This window comes from Alosa pseudoharengus, unplaced genomic scaffold (genome assembly GCF_046254945.1).
Source record: "Alosa pseudoharengus isolate Yale_2024_CS ecotype anadromous, Long Island Sound unplaced genomic scaffold, YU_APseudo_1.1 YU_APseudo_1.1_scf_4, whole genome shotgun sequence".
In the NCBI taxonomy this organism is placed as follows: domain Eukaryota; kingdom Metazoa; phylum Chordata; class Actinopteri; order Clupeiformes; family Clupeidae; genus Alosa; species Alosa pseudoharengus.
The window spans coordinates 40973673-40994444 of NW_027468774.1; the positions used below are offsets into that span (position 1 = coordinate 40973673).

The 20772-nt window shown below is 42.3% G+C and overlaps 1 protein-coding gene across 1 annotated transcript; it reads left to right on the forward strand.

Annotated features, from left to right (window-relative positions):
- Positions 1-2271: 2271 nt before the first annotated feature.
- On the forward strand, positions 2272-4116 carry hoxb1a (homeobox B1a). Its single transcript, XM_076267127.1, has 2 exons — positions 2272-2908; positions 3803-4116. Exons 1-2 carry the CDS (start codon positions 2272-2274, stop codon positions 4114-4116), a joined length of 951 nt encoding a protein of 316 aa, XP_076123242.1.
- Positions 4117-20772: the final 16656 nt, after the last annotated feature.

A 20772-nucleotide genomic window follows, 5' to 3' on the forward strand; every position in this document is an offset into this window, starting at 1 on the left:
GAACGCGTAGTGTAGCTAGCTCATTTTGTCCTTTCTCGGATAGTGTGGATTTGGTGGATTAAAGGGAAACGTCCTAAGAAAACTGATATCTTCCGCATTTAAAAGATGTATTCTTAATTTCTGTGATCCATCTGATTCATATGGTCTATTATATTGTAGAAGAAGCTAACTGACACTAACTAACACCAAGTATCCATAAAATCTGCATAAAACAGCCTCTACACAAACATAATACATAAGCATACATGTATACATTATACATTGTAGCATATATATTCTATCAAATTCAGTAACATTTTCCCCAAGATCCATTAAGGTCTAGGCCTACACTTGTACCATCATTGGTTGATCAGAGTGTAATTGCCGCATTGCCTATGCAATAGATTTCGGTATTTCTGCGCTCCACAGATCTCCATGGGCAGCAATCTTGAAAAGAGTAGGCCTACGACTTAATCACATTTGTCCATCAATAATTAGGCTGTATATATATGTGAATATCTGATATGTACATTAGGCTGTAGCCTACATATCGGTAACACCTATCCCCAAAATAAAGATATTCGTTAAGAATATGATATCGCCATACAGTGCTGCATACCGGATTAATGTTCTTTAGTTTGTGGCGAAACACTGCTATAATGTGAACGAACGAAGATATCCCATGTCACTCGGAGGAGGGGCTTGGGTGAAGGGTCAAAGTTCTCTCCTCTCTGTTTATGTTAAATGGCCTGTATACGAAAAATGTCTCTTTCCCTGTAAAAGAATAATAAAGCACGCTCGAGATATCTAACACGATCGGCTATGGTGATATTTTGAATTCAGATTAAACTCGATTAAATGATATAACCCATATTTTATTATTTGTGGCATTATAATAATGGTGGACACAAAGCAGGATAGGCTACTGATGCTATTGAGCTGCCTAAATTTGATTGGGAGGAAGACTTGCATTTTAGAGGGCGCTTGACAAAGAAAACATAGTCACCAAGGGAAAATAACAAACTCCTTGGTTTGAACTTTTGCCCGAGAGACCATTCCTTTCCTAGTGACACTAGCCAACCTTAAACAGCCTGACAAGTTACAAATGACTGTGGGCGTCATATTGTTAACCACTCTTGTCAGCCATGTAGCATCAAGCAAATATGTAAGAGCATGTCGTGTTCTCCTCCTTTGAGCGTGGGCTTCCTCATGAAGAGGACTACTTTCGTAGCCATTGTCACTTCAATTAATAATTAGCTGCTCCGTTTCTTCACTACCATGTAATCCGCCAACGCATGTCAAACCACCAGTCCTCCATCATTATCAACCTTGTAGACTACTGCTGTAGACATGAGACGGAAATGTCCTTTTTATTTCATAAACTTAACATTGTTAGGTTGAATTTCGAAAATGAAATTTAACTGGCAAGCTTTCAATGTAAATTACGGTCCAATCGGCCAAAATCAATACAAGAAGTTGGCCTCAGCACCTCGTCAGGTTACATCACAGCACACTATTTCATCAGAGCACACACTGCTACGTGACAAAAAAATATGTCATTTTCTTCACCAATGTCTTGGGATTAGCAGAAGGCTTGCTGTCTGCTTAATTTGGTTTCTGTAACAGATCTGTCTACTGATTCAATTAGATGCGCCCAATGCAGACCAGGAACCCAGATCCGAACGGTTGCATTAGCCTCTTTTCGAGTGTTAAACAGATTTCAGCCAGGAATACTGGTATTGTGCATAAAGTCTCCAGTGGGTTAAAAATACACACTGTGCTTTAAATATTCATTTTTCAACGACACGGCCTAACAGTTAGAGAAGGTGAGTTGGAATTCTCTAAGTTTTAATATTTTACCAAGTTAGGTAAAGTAGTGTGCAAAGTAAAGAGAGAATAGAGAGTGGAAACTTCCATGCAAGATCTTTCAGACCACTGTTTCTTTATTTCTTTCTTCGCTGTTAGGGAGAGCCTTTTTTACAGGGCTTGACATATTCGTGCTGTTATCAGATTGATGGGCTAGTTTGATTGAAGTGGCTTTGTCATGCAAATGTCAGACGCGTGATGGATGGTCGCGGTGCGCTGACAAACTTCTGGACGTCCCTTCACTATTGGCGCCGTGACGGGTCACGTGACGAGCAGCTGAGGTAAAACTGTGTTATAGGGAAGCACGGTCAGAATACTTAAGAGGTAAGCATTTTTTTCCTCTCTTCCGTATGACATACTGTCGAGAGATTGCAGGGCAGGAAGCTTTCCCCACAACGCAGGTTGACCCTCCGTCATCAATTGCGCATGGACAATTCCAGAATGAACTCTTACTTGGAGTACACAATTTGTAACCGTGGGACGAACGCCTACTCGCCCAAATCTGGATTCCACCACTTGGATCAAGGGTATTCGGGCCCTTTCCCCACGGGTAACGGCACTACAAATGACAGCTTCACCCCTGATGGACGACATTTCGTGGGGAGCAGCAGTTCAGCAGCGGCCTCCCAACATCAGCACCAGAACAGCGGTTATGCGCATCACCAACCTCAGACTCATCACACGTCTATAGGCCTACCTTACAGTGGCACCGCTGCCACCGGTTATGGACCGCAGTCGTGCGCCAGTCAGGACTATGGACATCATCAGTACTACATAAACCATGAGCAGGACGCAATGTACTATCAATCACAAGGCTTCACCGCTCCCAATGTCGGACCAAACTACGGATCGCTAGCCGGTGCTTACTGTGGAGCGCAGGGGGCCGTTCCTTCAGCCCCTTATCAACATCACAGCTGCGAGGGTCAAGACCATCAGCGGGGTTATTTACAAGGCACATATGCAGACATATCGGTCTCTCAGGGCAGAGAAAGCGTAACAGATCAGAAACAAGCAGGGAAGACTTTTGACTGGATGAAAGTCAAAAGGAACCCTCCGAAAACAGGTGAGTTTGTGTAACTGTTTACCATTCACATGTTGTAAGGTTAAATTATCTTTCAATTGTGTGTTATCTGCACCATGACGTTCATCGCGCGTTTCCATCGAATATTTCCAGAGTTGCTCCAGAGCACTCTGAAACAGAGGAAATACCGTATATCTCTGAGGCACAACATATGGTACTTACTTCGACTGGCCCCGAAACAGTGTGATATCTCAACCCAGACGCGCCTTGCGGAGAGTTGGCCTGCAAACATCCAGCTCTCCTCTCCCCTACCCCCTTGCACTAATGCATCGAGCAGACGTGCTTTCTTTCTCCATAGGAAATGCCCCAGCCCTGTTATCTTTAACTTCTACAAGGTCTCCCTGGGCTGCATTCGTTTTTTGGCCCCCATTGTATTCACAGTCTTTCCTTCCTTGTCAAGTCACTCGAAGGATTGTGCTATACGTTGGTAGCCTACTACGGAATTACTCTCGAATGCCAAGTATATACTTTGTTTTAAATCCCAAATCAAAAGTGATCTCACATCCCATACACTCATAAAAGCCTGAGAGGGGAATGCAATGGAATTGTATCACGGTGAATGCCTTGATATCTTCCACATACTCTGAGTGGTATTATAGTGGGAAGTGCTGAGTTTAGAGTGTTTGCACATGATAGCCTGTTGAACCATGGTGTTTGTGAACATCATTTTCTGATAAGACATTTATAGGTGAAATATTTTCCACAGGCTTACAGTGAACTCATGGTTTTAAAGTCATATTATCACCAACATGATTTGCTTTATTGCGCTTAAGACGGACAATAAAAAGGCTGTGAAGATCAGTTCTAACTCTTGTCCATGTCATGTCACTTATCCATGCCAAATCCCTTGTCTGACACCGTCTATTTTTCACGCAGCAAAAGTGACAGATTACGGACTGGGCCCACAGAGCACCATCCGGACCAACTTCACAACGAAGCAGCTGACGGAGCTCGAGAAGGAGTTTCATTTCAGCAAGTACCTCACGAGAGCGCGGCGCGTGGAGATAGCCGCCACGCTCGAGCTGAACGAGACCCAGGTGAAGATCTGGTTTCAGAACAGACGGATGAAGCAGAAGAAGCGCGAGAAAGAAGGCCTTGCTCCTGCCACGAGCGCAACCAAGGATTTCGAGGAGAACTCTGACCATTCCACCTCCACGTCCCCCGGGGCGTCACCGAGCTCCGAGACTTAATGGGTCAAATGAGACGGAACTTGTGGCACTGAATCACCACGTAATAAATTATTATGAGGTTAAAAATATAAGTAGGGTCGAACAGGAAACATATAGCTACCCATCTTATGCAATACTTATGTAGAGGGATTGTGCTGCAAATTGTTTTGCAGCTCCTGCTCCAGTTAATCACTTGATGTGAGCTCCTGTAGATTTCTAACTGATGATGCGTGATGGGCATCCATTTTGTACGGAAAATTGTACTTTCATAGTCAATGTACAGGGTCTTCATGCAATGCACTTTCACATGTTTACTAATATCGAAGTGAGCCTTTAATTGACATTACAGGGAGCCTTCTGGCATAAAACGATATTGTTTTATAGAACGTATTTTAGTTTTCTTGTTTTAATGTCTTAGCTTGTTTGGTCTGTGTAACACTGGCAATTTTCACTCTTAAATTGATATGTTTATTTTTTTGTCCCACGGTTCGCTTGAAACCCTTTGCACTACGGTTACAGGGTATTGTCTTATAACGTTGGTTATCTAAATGTACTGTTATACAGACCACGGTCAGATTTGTACTTTTTTATAAGAGAGATCACAATTAAATTCAAATAAATAATTCTTTAAAATGATTTGTAAATGTGAAACAAAGAATAACTTGCATATAGGATATTTGATTGTCGTTATGGATGGGTAGGCCTAGCTATTTATTTCTGTTATCTGTTAGAGAGTAAAGCTCAGGAAAATGTAGGCTATCATGCAATGTTTATGCACCTGTTCCTGTGAAAGGATCTGGTTTTCAAAATGCGTTAGCTAATTGGTGAGCTGAAGTATGGCAGCACAGTGTTTTAGTAGGCTATGCCCCAGTTTGTTTTATTGGTTTGGGACAATTGAATGTATTTCTTAGAATCTGTTCACAGGCGAACTGAGTTTTATTAGTTGTCTGTGTGTCTTATTCTGAAACCCCTACAAGTCTCAATTATGTCTCATCTTTGCAACTACCTCAAATAAAGTTACATTTTTACAACGTCAGTGTGTGAAAGTAAGTTCTCCAGACACAATTTGCCATTTTATTTTCTGGTTAATTTCTGTGTTGAGACTGATAGGGTAGGCTATATTTCACTAGCCAGCAAAAGTCTTACTGTAACGGGACATTTACTATGATACATTTAGATAATCTACAACCAAGGAATGTAGGCTGCTCGCTATCTGTCCATGTTGCACTAAGCAAACCCCACACTTTTTCAAAAAACACATAAATCTGCCACGGACGTTCACTGGGGGGAATCCCTGTCTTTACTAGGTCCGATTTCACCCCAGCACTCCGGAAAGAGCGACCACCAGCCAGCGAATTAAGCCTGGCTGTGCGAGGAGCGTGGAATGCAGCCGAGATTTCTAGTGACTGGCGCTGACCTTTTTACCTCGCTACGCCTCTGGGATATCTAAACATATAAACAGACTCCGTTACCCACCTTCACTGGTGGTGTGGAGGTCTGTACATATTTGGCAAAAAAGGTCTAAATCGAATGGAAAAACACATGCAAACAAAACCACACTGCCACTCTGTCACTAGCAGGTGTGGAAATGGTATTTAAACATTTTATTTGCATGGCAAATACAGTTGAGACAAACAATTGGTAATAAAGAATTGAAATAGTATTTATAGAACATAAACATAAAAACATTACTTGGAAACCTATGTCACGTGAATATTCTGACTGTGTACCAAATATATGATTAATTTGCACTAAATCAAGTAGCCCATAATGTTTTACTATTTGAAAATTTAGCAACCTTCCAACACCTTCAAAATGTATAACTTGCATTAGCTACAGTGAGAATTGTTTCATGGGGGGACTTTGACCACATTCACGGTTGCTATTAATAATTTAAATAAAATCAGTGGCCAATTATCCGACAGACTTAGTCTCAGTGAAGATGTTAAAACAACATCGTCACATTGCTTTGTGTATACAGGACTTTAGGTTGTGAATTATAATGTCTGAGTAAAAATGAACCTCGACTGTACACTCGTGGTTTGAAATAATCATTGTTGGAATGGTCTGCGTCTTGCCAGGATCCATTTTGGCTAGCTTACAAACCCCCATGGTCCAACAAAAGAGCACTTTTTAAGGGCCTGAGTGACGCGCCTGCTTCCCCTTGCCAGAAAGCTTCCAGAGCGGGCCAGCTACCTCACGAGCCACTGAAGCAGACATTCTACCCAGCAATAGGAACAAGTTACTTCCCCACAAGACTGATGTTGCATTTCAATTCTTGCGGTGGAGTACCGCCAAGCCTTCTCCCCAGCGTGTACACTGTTAAGGCAGAGGTCCACGAACTCCACAGATGAATGTACAAGCCAGTTTATCTTCTCCAGAGCACACACCACCGTATCACGTGGTGATTCCTGAACAATAGCCCTTTTCAAGACATGGATTTAGACCAACGGACTGGACTCCTCTCGCTGTCAAGTCTGAACTCCACACACTGTCAAAGCAGGTGTTCAATAATTATGTAATTATGGCAGGTGATCATTTTATTTAGATCTTAAGTGTTCCAGGACTTGACAAGTGATTGCTATGAATATAATAATCCAAGGACAAGAATAAAAAACGCGATATTTTCATTCTTCTGCCAGTCATGACTAAAATCACATCCCATAGCCAATATGCAAATGATATGACCAAAACAGACTAGACTACACAAACGGATCGCTTGAACCACATAACAAATCGAGTGATGCAAGTGTTTACCAAAACCGAAGATCAACCACCAAACCACCAAATAACCACACTTCAAGATGTCTCAAGCAAAGCACATGCAAGACCCACTTGTATGAAACGAGCACGGAGGTAAATTCACACACCTGTAGACAATCTGGCTATGTTGAACCTCTGCTCTTAGTTGAGAATGTTTAACCTGTTGCCTCAATATTCTCATGTTGTAGAGATGGGATGTGTTTTCCGTTTTATAGCAGGGTATAAGCATGATGAATGCGCACATTAAAAATTAAATCTAACCGGTATTATCCCATCATCATCAATAGGAGCAACTTCTTGATGGTACTTCTACGCCAACTGATCCATTCAGCTGGTGACAGGAACTCGTTGTAAACCACAATGGAAATCTTTTCGATATGTAGAGTCCTGTAAAAGTTAATTGAATGTCAAAATTGATATTTTATGAGGTTGTAGGGTATGAATGAGAATGCATTCATTTGTAATGATATACCTAATTTGGGAAATAGTTGAAACCGGGGTAGACAAGTGATTACGTCAACGTGCTACAGTTCGTCACTTGATTAATAAGTTAGTTCAAGCGTCTTAACTATGGCTCAAATGCACGACGTCGGTACATTTTTGGGAGGCTTTGATAGTTGAAGAATGCATCGCACCATAAGTCAGCGCTAACTTTAGTCGTTGTTCGGGAAACGCAAAGAGCGCTAAAACAATACATATGTATAGAGTATGCCTACAATATACCTATATCATAGCTCATGTTAACATTACAAGAAAAATGTAATGACAGTTCTCAAAACGCAGGAGCGCTAATATGGTCATATGTCCTTGCACGCTGTTTGGGCATTTGTCCTTTACCCCCAAACAGGCCTTTAAACAGCCTGGTCTATACTCCCGTCAAACTCAGGAATGAAATGACATTAGAACAGAACTTAATGAACAGCAGAGTAGATTTTGAATAACAAGTGTGCAGCTAACAAGATAAAGCACATCATGGATGACCAAAAGTAACGACACCAGGCTTCTCGTGCGCAATAGAATGTCATAGAGGTGTCCAAAAAGGTTTTTGTTACGCACTAGAAAAGTTTGCCTGCACACAGACACTTTCTTTTTTGCCCATGTCCTCATAGAAGACTTTTGTATGTCACATATGAGCAATGTAAGAGTTTACCCAGTGTTAATGGACTGGAATTGCTCCCTGAGTGTTATCTAAGTCCTCTCAGTGAATACTGAATGGAGAAATACTTTACCACAAGCAAAGTGCAGATATGAACATTATACTGTAAGTGATTTTATATCTTAAAGAGTATATAGATATGTTTACAATGGTGCCACACCACACAGCTGTTTATACACAAGGAAGCGGCTGGATACAGATCCATCTCAGATAGGGATGCATATGTATTGGTCAATGCAATATTTAAAATTAATCATGGCTGTCACTGATACTACCTGAACTGATACAGCAGAGACTGTATAGACAGCAAGGCATAATTATAACTATAATTTCCATTCTGCCAACCTATCTGCATTATAATTAATGAGTGCACAGAATTACGCACCAAAGTGCACCAAATTATATTATAATTCAGGAATAAATCAAGACAGCAATCATGGCTACAGTGTCCATTCACAAATGAATGCCTATAAAAGTTTCTATTAGGTAACAGCAGTGCACCAGGCATACATTATATATTAAAGCATTATTATTTTTGCCTTTTCTATTTTCTGTTTTTTAATGTCCACTGATGTCAAGCACTGCCTATAACGCAACTAGCTGATAAAAGAGCTCAATGATAAACGTGACGACACCAGAACGCCCCGCTGCACCTTGTTCACGCAGAGGGCTAGATTTCATTTTCATCGTTTAATGGCTGTTATCGATACACTCATAATTTTATCTGGCCTATAGCGCGGCTTCCACATCTCAGCAAATCCAAATCCTCAGTCAGCACATAAAACAGAGCCGACGAGCGCAGAAACTTCAGCCCCCTGAACTTGGGATGAGTTATGGGAAAGAAAACAGAAGTCAGGGGGTTACCCAATGAGTTCACCCTGAAAGAATCTCACCATGCTCTGCCCCCCCCCCCCCCCCACACACACACACACGCGCGCACACACACTTCCGTCCACACAGTCTCTCGGTCTCCCTTTTTCTCAAATTATAACCACCCAATTAGAGGCCGTCCATCTTTTCTTGTGCGGGAGTGCCGCAAGTGAACGCGCGCGGGTGTTGCTGAATGAGAATTGGGTTGAGTTTTTGGGTGCTGACAACAGGAGACGAGATGGATAAAGGGCATGGTTGGTCGGTGGGGTGTGGGGGTCGGGAACATTTGAGAATGAGGAAACGAGTTTGCCCATTTTTTTTGCTCTCCCCCCTCTCTCTCTCTCTCGTAGCCTCACCTCTTCTGCAAAGTTTACGCGGACTTGACAGTTCCATTTCATCCCTCGACCCTCTGACGGACTGCTTCAATATTTACACAGGCGGATAGGTTTGCCCAGGGCCCTACCTCCAACAGCCCAGCCTGCCTGCCCACTCTCCAAGCCTAGGTTCATCTAGAGTTCAGGCCCAAATTAATTCGGGAGAGGCGGGGGTCAGGCTGTCAGAAGCCGCGATGAGCTTCCATCTCTCCGGGGTCAACCGCAGGTTTCTCTCTCCAGCCTGTGCCCTGGAGCACCTCTCCAGGGCCTTCACTTTGTCCTGTCCACATTCTAGAGAGACTCACCTTCATTCCCCTCCCCCTCAGTTTTCACCCCTCTATAGTCCAGTGTCCATGTAATGTTTCGTCCGTACTGTAAATATCCGTTATGTTATTTATGTCGATGAAGAGACCCACCGTTTCGATAGCAACACCTCCCCTCACAGAGCTAACATCGTTGTTGTTGTTTTCTTTAGCCATGATCAGGTCAGGGTTCACGCTTTCAAGTGGTAATATATGCAAAAAAGACTTTCATGTCCAATAGACTAACCTATAATTAATTAGGATAAATTATGATTTGTCATTTGCAAACGGATAAACGATGATTTAGCTTGAACAATTCACGGTAAAAAATATATATATTTTTTATAGAATTGAAACTTACATATTTATACAATTATATTTATAGAGACAACTAATACAATAGTAAATACAAACAATAACTATAAAAATCGCTTATCACTTTTATTGATGCCACACAAAAGGTAAAATACAACCTAATGTTAGGGTATTTTTTTTTTTTTTTAAATGTCCACATTATAAAACTACTGCACCAATTCCTTGTGTGTGTTTTCTCCATATCTAATTTTGAAGTGAAAATATAAAACCTGTTGATCCCTAGCATCCATCACTGTCAAATTATTTTAGTTAATTAAATAAGTTAATTATATTGGGAATATTATTTCCCATGCACGCGTAAAATGAACGTAACAGGTCGGTTTTAAAAAACGTATTTGGCTCCATACGCGTCAGGTGTTTTATCAGGATATGGAGCGTTAAACTTGAAACCTATAATTTCTGTCTAAATATTTAACTCCTTCAAAAATATTGTTGCTTTCCGGGCATAATTAATTTGTTCTTCTGCGAGAGAATAGAGCTAATGTGTGTGTATATATTGCATAAAGCTTATGAGAAATAAACTAGCCTATTAATAAAAGTCGAAGCATAACATCCACGCCACCATTAATACCATGTCAAACTGAAAACATTTGAAGTCAGAAATTGACATTTTTTTCAAAATGTGTATTAAAAAAAGTTTACAAAGAATTTTACAGGCGCTATATCTATATGCATGTGTTTAGCCTCATCTATGTCCATATAGACATAATTGCTAAATAGACATAATTTATAGGCTATACATGGAAACGTTAATAAAGTTATTCATGATTAACATATTAAAATACATAAAAGTTACAGGCTACTGTTGAAATGTACTAGCTAGGCTAGCCTACTGCTAACTGTAATGGCCTAACCCATTTCCTTACACAGTTCATAAATACAGCTAAACACCTCTTATCGTCTTACCACTAGCATTTGCCCTCACGATGTGAATTCGACTAAAAAAGTGGCTTTTCCACACAATCCATCAAACTCAGGGAGGAGAAAGACTCTCTCAGCGGGCCGTCATGGTTCATACAACTGAATATGTTAAGAACCGCGGCTGAACTCTCAACGACCCCGCGGCCAAGCCTGCCTCCCAAGCCATGATAAAACGAAAATAAATTCATGAAAGCGTAGTGAAGAACTAAGGTATCCCTGTGTCATATTTTGTTCTTTAATGTTGTGGTAGATACATTTTTCCGTTTGACTATTTCAGATAAAGGCTACAAAAAGACGATCGATCACTAAAATGGTCAACTTTAGTTTTAAAAGGTGTGAAAGTATCGTGCCTCACTTTTCTCGGTAAAGAACACAACTCATTTCTGCTTTGCATCACATTCTTGGGTGAATTCAGATCAAAAGGTTATCAGTCTAGAATGCCTGACACGACTGAGGAAGGCCAGGGAAGACGTCAACCAAAGACCAGAACCACATGATGGAACTCGTAACTCAGCTCAAAGTGGACGTATCGGTCATAGGCCTACCCTGCAGACGACTGAGTCCAATAATATCATCTTCCATGTCCCCTTAGCATTACGTCTTAGCCAAAAAAAGGCCAACTACACCGTGAACTGTGAAAATGCATCAGCCACAAACATCGACTGTAATATCGATACTTCACGTCCAGATATGTCAATGTGTCGACCTAATGGAGTATTTTTTACTGGGCGCACATGATAAAGATCACATTTACGGAGTTGAATGGTCATGTTGTCATCTGTATCTTAGGCAAAGGTCTTCAGTGACGTCATGCGCCCCTAAGAGGCCAACTATGGTCACTTTAAGGTCTTTCAGAGGTACCCAAGCAATTGTTATCAGGGTGAGGCCACTGCAAAGTCACATGATATTGATATGCTATGGGTGGACAAAATGCAAGTCAAACTAGTCACAAGCAGATGAATTATCTAATAATAATAATAATAATAATAATAATAATAATAATAATAAGCTTTATTTGTATAGCACCTTTCATACACAGAATGCAGCTCAAAGTGCTTTACATTTGGAGCATGTAACACATTATCAATCACTTTATCATTATCAATCACTTTATCAATTATCAATCATTTTCTAAGTGTGTAATGACATTAAAGGAAAAATATTACAGTTTACAGTCAGATAATTCATTTTTGTAAGAGAGCGAGAGATAGAATGAGCGTGTGTGTGTAGCCAATGTGTGATACAGAGAAAGAGCAAACTGTGAAATTAGTTTCATCTGTTGGTCACCATTGACCCCATGTCCTTATTCCAGGTGGGTTTACAGATGACTTGTCCAAACCACACACACACACACACACACCTCTGTGGGTGCTGAATAAGGCTAGCTAGCACAATGGCTTGTGTTTACTTCAAGCCAACACAGCATGTGGACACTTGCCTGTTGTAGTTCAGAGGGAGAATTAGCAGCTGAAAGCTATGAGGGTAAACAGCTCTGTGACCCCTGGACAAACCCGACTCAACCTCACAGCAACCAAAGAAACCACAACGGTCGCTAATGAGAGGAAGACAAGAATAACCTGATGAACCACCAAATGTACCACCTCAATTATAACAGAACAAGTCTGTGCGTCATCACACTAAAGTGTATTTCTTTAAATTCCAATTAAATGTCCTTGTGCGCCTCGGTAAATTCATGGCTTATGGTATCTTGAAGGCCACAGCATTTAAAACCTGCATTGTGGACATGATTCTCTTAACTGAGTGTAATCTGAACTGTATATTAATCACAATAGAATCCCATTTGGTGAAATTGCATATTGATTATGATCACACTGACTGCTGTGGTTTGTGCACGATCCCAGGGTTGTTTAGGAGTCAGGAGACAACATTCTGGAATGGAGAAGGCTTGCCTGCTGCTTGCTGATGGCTGCTTGTCAATTGCCAGCGTACAGAGAAAGGTTGCTTTGGGGTCTATTTTCTCTCTCCCTCTCCTTCCCTCTTTCTCTCGGTCTCCACACGGTCTGGGATTCCCTAACCACAGACATTCTCGTTGCTCTTTCCTCTATCACTCTCACCATAGAAAATCGACCCCAGGAGTTGTTCAGTAAGTGACAGGATGAGAAAGAGTGAGAAAGATTTGGGAACAGATGCAAATTAAATGCTGCACATTCCGATGAAATATGTGCACATCTAAGCATAGCATACACACACACACACACACACACACACACACCATCTCTCTCATACTGTGTCTTTGATCTTAGCTTTCCTCCTTATCCTGCCATTCTTTCTTCAATCCTCCATAAAGCGTAAGCTTGCACGCATACACATAAGACACATGCTGGCAAAAAGTCACACACATGCCTGTTATTCCTTCTGATGCGTTCGCATGCATGCACTCTGCGAGAACGGAAAACACTGACATGTACACACATATCAAATATAACACACGCACATATAAAATCTACATCCTATTCTGTTTTATTTGTTTTTATCCTGTCCTATATTGTATGTCTATTTATTTGTATGTGTGTATGTATGTATGTATGTCAAAGGGAGGGCTAAACAGCTTGCAAAGTACTGTGCCATCTCTGCTATTATTGGCAGCCGCGACATATGGCGGAGACGTTGCTACTTATACCCTTAAGAACTGAGTATTGTGCTTGTTAAGTTATATATCACTTAAGTTAAGTGATATTGTGAATACCTGGTGCATGCTACTGGTCCATAGGTTTGCATATGTATTGTACTGCATTCTTAATATTTGTGTCCCTGTACCATTTTCTTCATGTGGACATAAATAAATGGTTAATATGTGTATTTTTCTGCCTTGACTGACATTGCAATTTCATTGTACTGACTGCTCTGTGTGATGATGACCGTAAACTGAACTCAACTGAACTGAACCAGAGACTTTGTAATGAGGAGACACAGCACTCAAAGAATATCCCATAGAAATATATGGGGTTAGTTCCTAACGCAAACATGGCAGTCGTCTACACATATTCCGCCCCTTCCGCCACCAAAAGTTGACATTTGAATACATTGTGCCAATCATGTGGTATGTTGCGAATACATCGTGCCAATCATGTGTTGTGATCTCGCAGCTGGAGCGAAGTTGGTGTCGTGAATCCTTTTGCAGGCGCATTTCTGCCCAAAAAGACGCCCGATAAGTGCCCAAAATGCGTTGCAATATGGCCGCCAAGTGGAGGGACTTGCCTAAAAGGACTCTGACTGAACTGAACTGATACACACACACACTCACATGCACACACATATAAAGACGCATGCTGGGTGTTAATGGCCATAACGGTGTACAGTGCATGTGTACACCCACAACCACACACCCACACGAGTACAGTTAACGGGTGTTAACTGTACTCACAGCTCAAGGCCAGGCGCTGCTGGTTGGGCTGTAATGTGTGGTGTGGTGAAACCTATCCACGGGAGCTGTCAGCTTTCTCAAGGATATCACTGTCAATAAACAATATACTCCCTGCTATTACACACCCGGCCAGACACCCTACACCACCTCGCTCTGGTAGCAAATGGAAAGGGAGAGGAGTGTGTGTGTGTGTGTGTGTGCACGTGTTGGAGAGAATACACATGCTCATGCTCTCTCTTGTACTGTGTTTATGAGTGTGTGTGTGACAGTGTTTGGGTTTCAAACTGTGTGCAAAATTGTGTGCATGTGTGTGTGTGCATGTGTGTGTGTGTGTGTGTTTAGATGGGGTTGCACGTGGCCCCTGCATACATCTCTGTAACACTCTACATCTGTGTGCATGCGTGTTGAAAACTGTAGCTGTTTGTGGTTGGATGTGTGATACGCACACATTTGCCGTGTCCATGTCTCTATGCACGGATGGATTCCACAAGCATGTTTGTGTTTAAGTATAGGCTATGAGATGGCAAATACTCAAGTGCCATGAATGCCTGTGTGTGTGTGTGTATGTGTGTGTGTGTGTGTGTGTGTGTGTGTGTGTGTGAGAGAGAGAGAGAGCCAGAGAGAGTGCTGCCATTCTTTCATTATCAGTGTAAGCATATCACAATTGAGCACAACAATATTGCCCACACCATATTTGATAAGGAAGCGGTCACCATATTACAAATGTGCTGAGAATGTGTATTTGTCCACCAGATGACAAAAAAATGGTGTGTGTGTGTATATATATATATATATATATATATATATATATATATATATATGTGTGTGTATGTGAATTAGTGTGTGTGTGTGTATATGTGTGTATGTGAATTAGTGTGTGTGTGTGTGTATGTGTGTGTGTTTGCAGCCCTGGGGGTGAGCGACTGCTGAGAAAGACCTGGGTCATATGAAGTGCATTTGTTCATGGCCTTCCCCGTACACCCACCCTTCACAGTGGGAAAAGAAGAGAGAGAGAGGGAGGTCAACAGAAATGGAAAGACAGAGCGAGCGAGGGATAGAAAGAAAGAGAGAGGAGAGAGATTATGAGCTGCATGGGGTGGATGGCCTGTCATCCCCTCTTGTTTTTCCACTCTCTCTCTCTCTCTCTCTCCCTCTCTTGGTCTCTCTCTTTCTCTCTCTCTCTCTCTGTCCTTTTCGCGGCGGTATGTTTGTGGTTTTGGCGGCACCAAACCGGCATGGTTTCTTCTTCACAGCCAGTGACCGCTCCTCCACTACTCCTCTGCCTCCTCTTCTCTTCTTTTTCTTCTCTTTCCCTCTTTTCCCTCGTTCCCTTCATCTGATCCGAGGCCAAGAATAATACCGGCTCTTAACTGTCAGTCTGCTGTCGACCTCATGCAGTCCGACTGTCCTCACGCTCATTTTTAACATGCGCAACGGAATGGGACGCCTGGGTCAAAAAGTGACCTCACTGGCACCACTCTGTCAGCGTGTGTGTATATGTGTTTGTGTACGTATGCATGTGTGTATGTGACTTGCGTCAGCATAAGCCAATTTTAATATTGCGTATTCAATGCATATGTATTTAAACTATTAGAACTATGGTGAAGATCAGGATATGTGTGTAAGAGAGAGAGAAAGAAAATGAGAGAGGGGAAGAGACAGAGGTATGGAAGGTGAAAGTGGAGGGTGGGGAAGAAGGTGCTGATTTTGAGGTGCTTACTAGAACATAACGGGGAAATAAAGAAGCTGTCACAATATTACAAATGTGCTGAGAATGTGTAGTTGTCCACCAGATGACCAGTGTATGTGTATTTCTCTTTGCGTGTGCGCGCGCGTGTGTGTGTGTGTGTGTGTGTGTGTGGGGGGTGGGTGGACTGTGTCCATATAAAAGCTGTAAACGAAACTACGTCCGTGTTTGACTTACAACCCGAGAGTAAAGCCTATTCAAAGAGTAGGCCTACATACTAGGCTACTATAAGATTTCAAACTGGTTCTCATACAGGTTTCGGGCATACCAGTTTACTGATAACATCTTTGATAGAATGATGAAGAAGAGTGGACAAATTGTGGTTTGACAAAACAACTCATGTCGCAGTTATATTGTGTTTGCTAGACCTCGCCAACACGTTTGATAAAGTGCAGCTACATTGTTGCCTACACACGTGACCTAGCTTTAGCTCCATTGTATCCTCAAACATGTTCGTTATTGTCCCTTCTAACAGGGAAAAATTACCGACAACACAACAAGTAATTTGCTTAAATATGTCACCTATTTCGCAAAGTGAGCAGAAGCTAACCCCGAATCATTGACCTACCTTGGTACTACAGTCATCGTCTAGGTTTTGAAGTGGTTAGGTTGATCCATCAAAATCCAGTGTCTGCCTGTGTCTGTTATAAGGTCTCTTTCGATTTAGTCCCTCAGACTTTTTAAAGACAAAGTATCAATGAAAACTGTTAGATGCACTCAACAGTTGTCAAGCTGTTACATCCATAATGGCTACACTATTGCTACAAGAAGTGATGGGTAATGTAACGTCACTCAATAGAGGTTGCGTTCTGAATTTTAATGTTAGACTAATTAACACACAATTCTAACAACTAGCGTGACAAAACACATTCCAAGTCAAGATAATATGCGAAAAAAATATTTTCATGAATCATTATGGATGGGCAGTCTGTCGATTTTGGGTGGGCCTTTAATTTCCCAGTTGGTGCTCACTCTTTACAATGGGTGCCAGTCAGAGCCTCCAGGGAAACTAGTTTTCTCTCTCTCTCTCTCTCTCTCTAAATGTAAAGACATCAATACATCATACACATAGGATACTGTATATTCCTTATATTACATTACATTTGGCTGACACTTTTTAACCAAAGCGACTTCCAACAAGGGAAACAATCAAGGTAGACTGTGATAAAGACAAGTTAGTGCAGCAGTAAGTGCTACTTCCATATCGTCAAGTGTCAGTTCTATTCAGGTGGTAAGTGCTACAATTAGCACGTCTAGTTGTAAGTAGTGCTTAGTTTATAATGATCAATAGACTGAATGATAAGAGCAAGGTATGGAATGGATTAAAGAAATGTTCTCCTGTTCAGATGCTGTTCTTCGTGCCCTCTATCTTCAGTCTGTCTCCGTCCACACCTCTCCTTATCCCCCTCTCCACTCCCCCTCACTGTCCCGCCATGCTCAGGCGCCCACAGGAGCCTGTCCCCAGGAGCAGAGCTCAGTCCTGGGCCGTGTTGCAAGCCTGCGTGGGCTGGAATGTGGAGGCTCCCTGGCCAGCCATGTGGGTGAGTAAACCAGAGAACCAGTCCTCCCTGCTCTACTCCTCCACCTCTGGAGGCTTGTAAGGCATCACAGACTGTCAAGAAGCCCAGCGGGAGGTGAGGGATCTGGGCACGTGGAGAGTGGTGGGGTGGGGGGTGAGGAGAGGTGAGCAGAGGGGAGCACAGAGAGGGGATAGGGGCTGAGAGGACAGAGGGGTTTGGTTTTACCGATAGGCCCAGATGACATCCTGAGGACAGGCAGGAATCTGAAAGGGCAGAGAGAGAGAGAGAGAGAGAGAGAGAGAGAGAGAATGAGAGCGAACCATGGTCTGCTGTGGTGATCCTGCAGTTATGTGGGAATCATTCGTAATTCCTGCATTTCTGTGGCTCACCCAAGGACTATCCTTAACACAGCAAGACAGATCAGAATATCAGAATATTTAAAAAAACATACAGAGGGAAAGCTAAAGCATGTCTACATTTACCACCTTTGTTTTCTTGCACAGTGATACAGGATTGCTATTTTGCATCTACAACTAGTTTCCATTATCCGATCTGCAAACCAAAATGATACATTTTTGGCAAATAGTCCATGAAGACTTAAAAAACCAACCCCTGCTGGACATCATAGTTTACGGTATGGTTTGCACTGAAAGGTCAGAACAGCATAGACCGTCTGTGATCGGTCAGAACATTTTGTTTTATATACTGTAAACATGGTGGCCAGCTGGGTAAGTGCCATGTGATCTCTGTCGTTGCTGCTGGAAACTCGACACTGTACAGTAGTGGAAAGAATGCAGACTTCAGCGCCTGTCCTCTCTGCCGGGTCACAGCTAGGTCATGTCAAGTGACCTCTGAACTATGAACCTCTCAAATTCCACCTCAGAGAGAATCGGCCCTGGACGAGCTTTGACAAGTCAGTGTTAAAACATCCTGCTACCTTCAAGAGGATGAGCTAGGCTAGGCTAATCTTTCAACATAATCTAAGACTAGTTTTTCAACATAGCTCTGTATATGCTTGGATATATCTGTCTATCTATCTATCTATCTATCTATCTATCTATCTATCTATCCATCTATCTGACATTTGTCTGTCCACATCTAGATGAAAACATTTACATTTAGACAGATAGATAGATGGATCTCTCTCTGTCTGTCAGTAAGCTTTCCCAGCTGAGTAAGATGTGACATGACCTTGGTCTCATAGGTCTGAGTGTTCTTGTGGTAAAGGTTAAGTATCAGATTAATTGGGACATCTAAGGTTACATCAGCATCAGGAATGTGTTTGTATGTGTGTGAGAGTGTCTGTGTTTGTGTGTGTGTGTGCATGTGTAAAGTTTGTGTGCCTGGGTGTGAGTGTTTTTGCATTTGTGGAATAGTAGTGTGAAGTTGTGCACTTGTGTGTGTTCGTATGTGTGTGTGTGTTTGTGTGTGTGCGCGCGTGCGTGTGTGTGTGTGTGTGTGAATGCCTCCAGCAGAGGTCCTGACGTGCCCAGGATGACACAGACCCAAGGACGCTGGTCCACTCTTACACCTTTCATCACCCAAAGGCCACGCTCCTCTTACACCTCTCCTGCCAAAAGCCCTGGTGTGCAGCCCCCTGTTCTGCCCCTTCACTGGGTAGGAAGGTGATGGTGACACCTTGAGTATATGGAGTTGATGGTAGGTGTACACCAAAAATGGCTGGTAGTCAGTGATAAACTGGTAAAATTAGAGGTGGGTAAACTATACATTTTGAGGTGAGGTGGACTGCTCCATGCGGTATCGGATTTTTAAAAAAGGCATTCAGAACAGGGGCAGCCATGGCCTACTGGTTAGCCCTTCGGACTTGTAACCGGTGGGATGTCGGTTCGAACCCCGACCAGTAGGCACGGCTGAAGTGCCCTTGAGCAAGGCACCTAACCCCTCACTGCTCCCCGAGTGCCGCTGTTGTTGCAGGCAGCTTACTGCGCCGGGATTAGTGTGTGCTTCACCTCACTGTGTGTTCACTGTGTGCTGAGTGTGTTTCCCTAATTCACGGATTGGGATAAATGCACAGGATCCAAAGAGTATACTATATGTTTGATGATGGTGGAGGTTATTGTCAAATGTTTACAACAATACCAATGGTATTACAGTAAATGGTTCCTAGAGTATTGTTGATGAGTGTACATATTGTGAATGTGGATAATACAGTGCGATTTTTGAATGTTAAAAGTTACAAAAGGGGAAAAAACTCTTTTGAGAGGTGGATAAACTCTAATAAGAGTGGATAAACTCTTTTTCTGACATTTCAGAGGTTGATAAACTGCGTACTAGCGTTTAGCCTCAACTACATTCCTGCTGGTAGTGTAACGGTTTATTTGGTTGTGTTTGTATTTCTTTCTACTTCATTCCTTACAATGTAATGTCACTCATTGTGTTCTTTTGTCTTTGGCCTCTATGATGGTGTCAATGTCAAATGGTGTCAATGCAATTAACCCTGAAACTAATTGAACTTTCAAATGTACATATTATAAAATGCTGATTAGACCCTCTGCCGCATCCCTGTGTCATTTCTCTCCTTTCCCCTCTTTCTATCTTGGACTGTTTAGCTCTCTGGTTCTCTCTTTACATTACATTACATTTTGGCTGACGCTTTTTAACCAAAGCGACTTCCAACAAGGGAAACAATCAAGGTAGAGTGTGATAAGAACTAGTTAGTGCAGCAGTAAGTTCTACTCTCTCTCTCTATCTCTCTCTCTCTTCTTATTTGTCTCCCTGTCTGTTACCCTCTCTCTTCTTTCCTCTCCGTCTCTCCTCCATTCTCTCGCAGAGTGGACCTTAAGTGGGCTAAAGGTGGGCCGAGTGAGGGCCAGATGAGGCCTCAGTCCCCCGCGGGCCCTAGGCAGTAAATCAGGCCGTATAATTGGTCGGAAAGGAAGGCTTGAGTGAGGCCAGCGCTCGGCTGGATATGAGTCTCCTCTGGCCTGACCTCCCGGACCTCAATGACTTTATGAGCCTCGCCGGAGGCCGAGAGAGTTGTAACAGTGCTGAGGGAGTGATGACTGGGAGGGTGTGTGTGTGTGTGTGTGTGTGTGTGTGTGTGTTTGAAAGAGAAAGGGAGAGATTGAGTATGCATGCATACATACATTATGTCCATGTAAATACAGAAAGTATAGATTATCTGTTGCATATATTTCTTTGAGCATGTCTGTGTGTGCAGTGATATGCATGTGGGTTTTTTGTGTATCTCTCTCTTTTTGTGTATCTCTTGCTCTCTCTGTCTTAAAAGTGAAACACACTACA

What these genes read in the sequence shown, in the direction of transcription:
- hoxb1a (XM_076267127.1), top strand. Translation starts at nt 2,272, where the DNA reads ATGGACAATTCCAGAATGAACTCTTACTTGGAGTACACAATTTGTAAC. An exon ending in AAGGAACCCTCCGAAAACAG is followed by an intron (nt 2,909 to 3,802) that starts GTGAGTTTGTGT and finishes TTTTTCACGCAG; the next exon opens with CAAAAGTGACAGATTACGGA.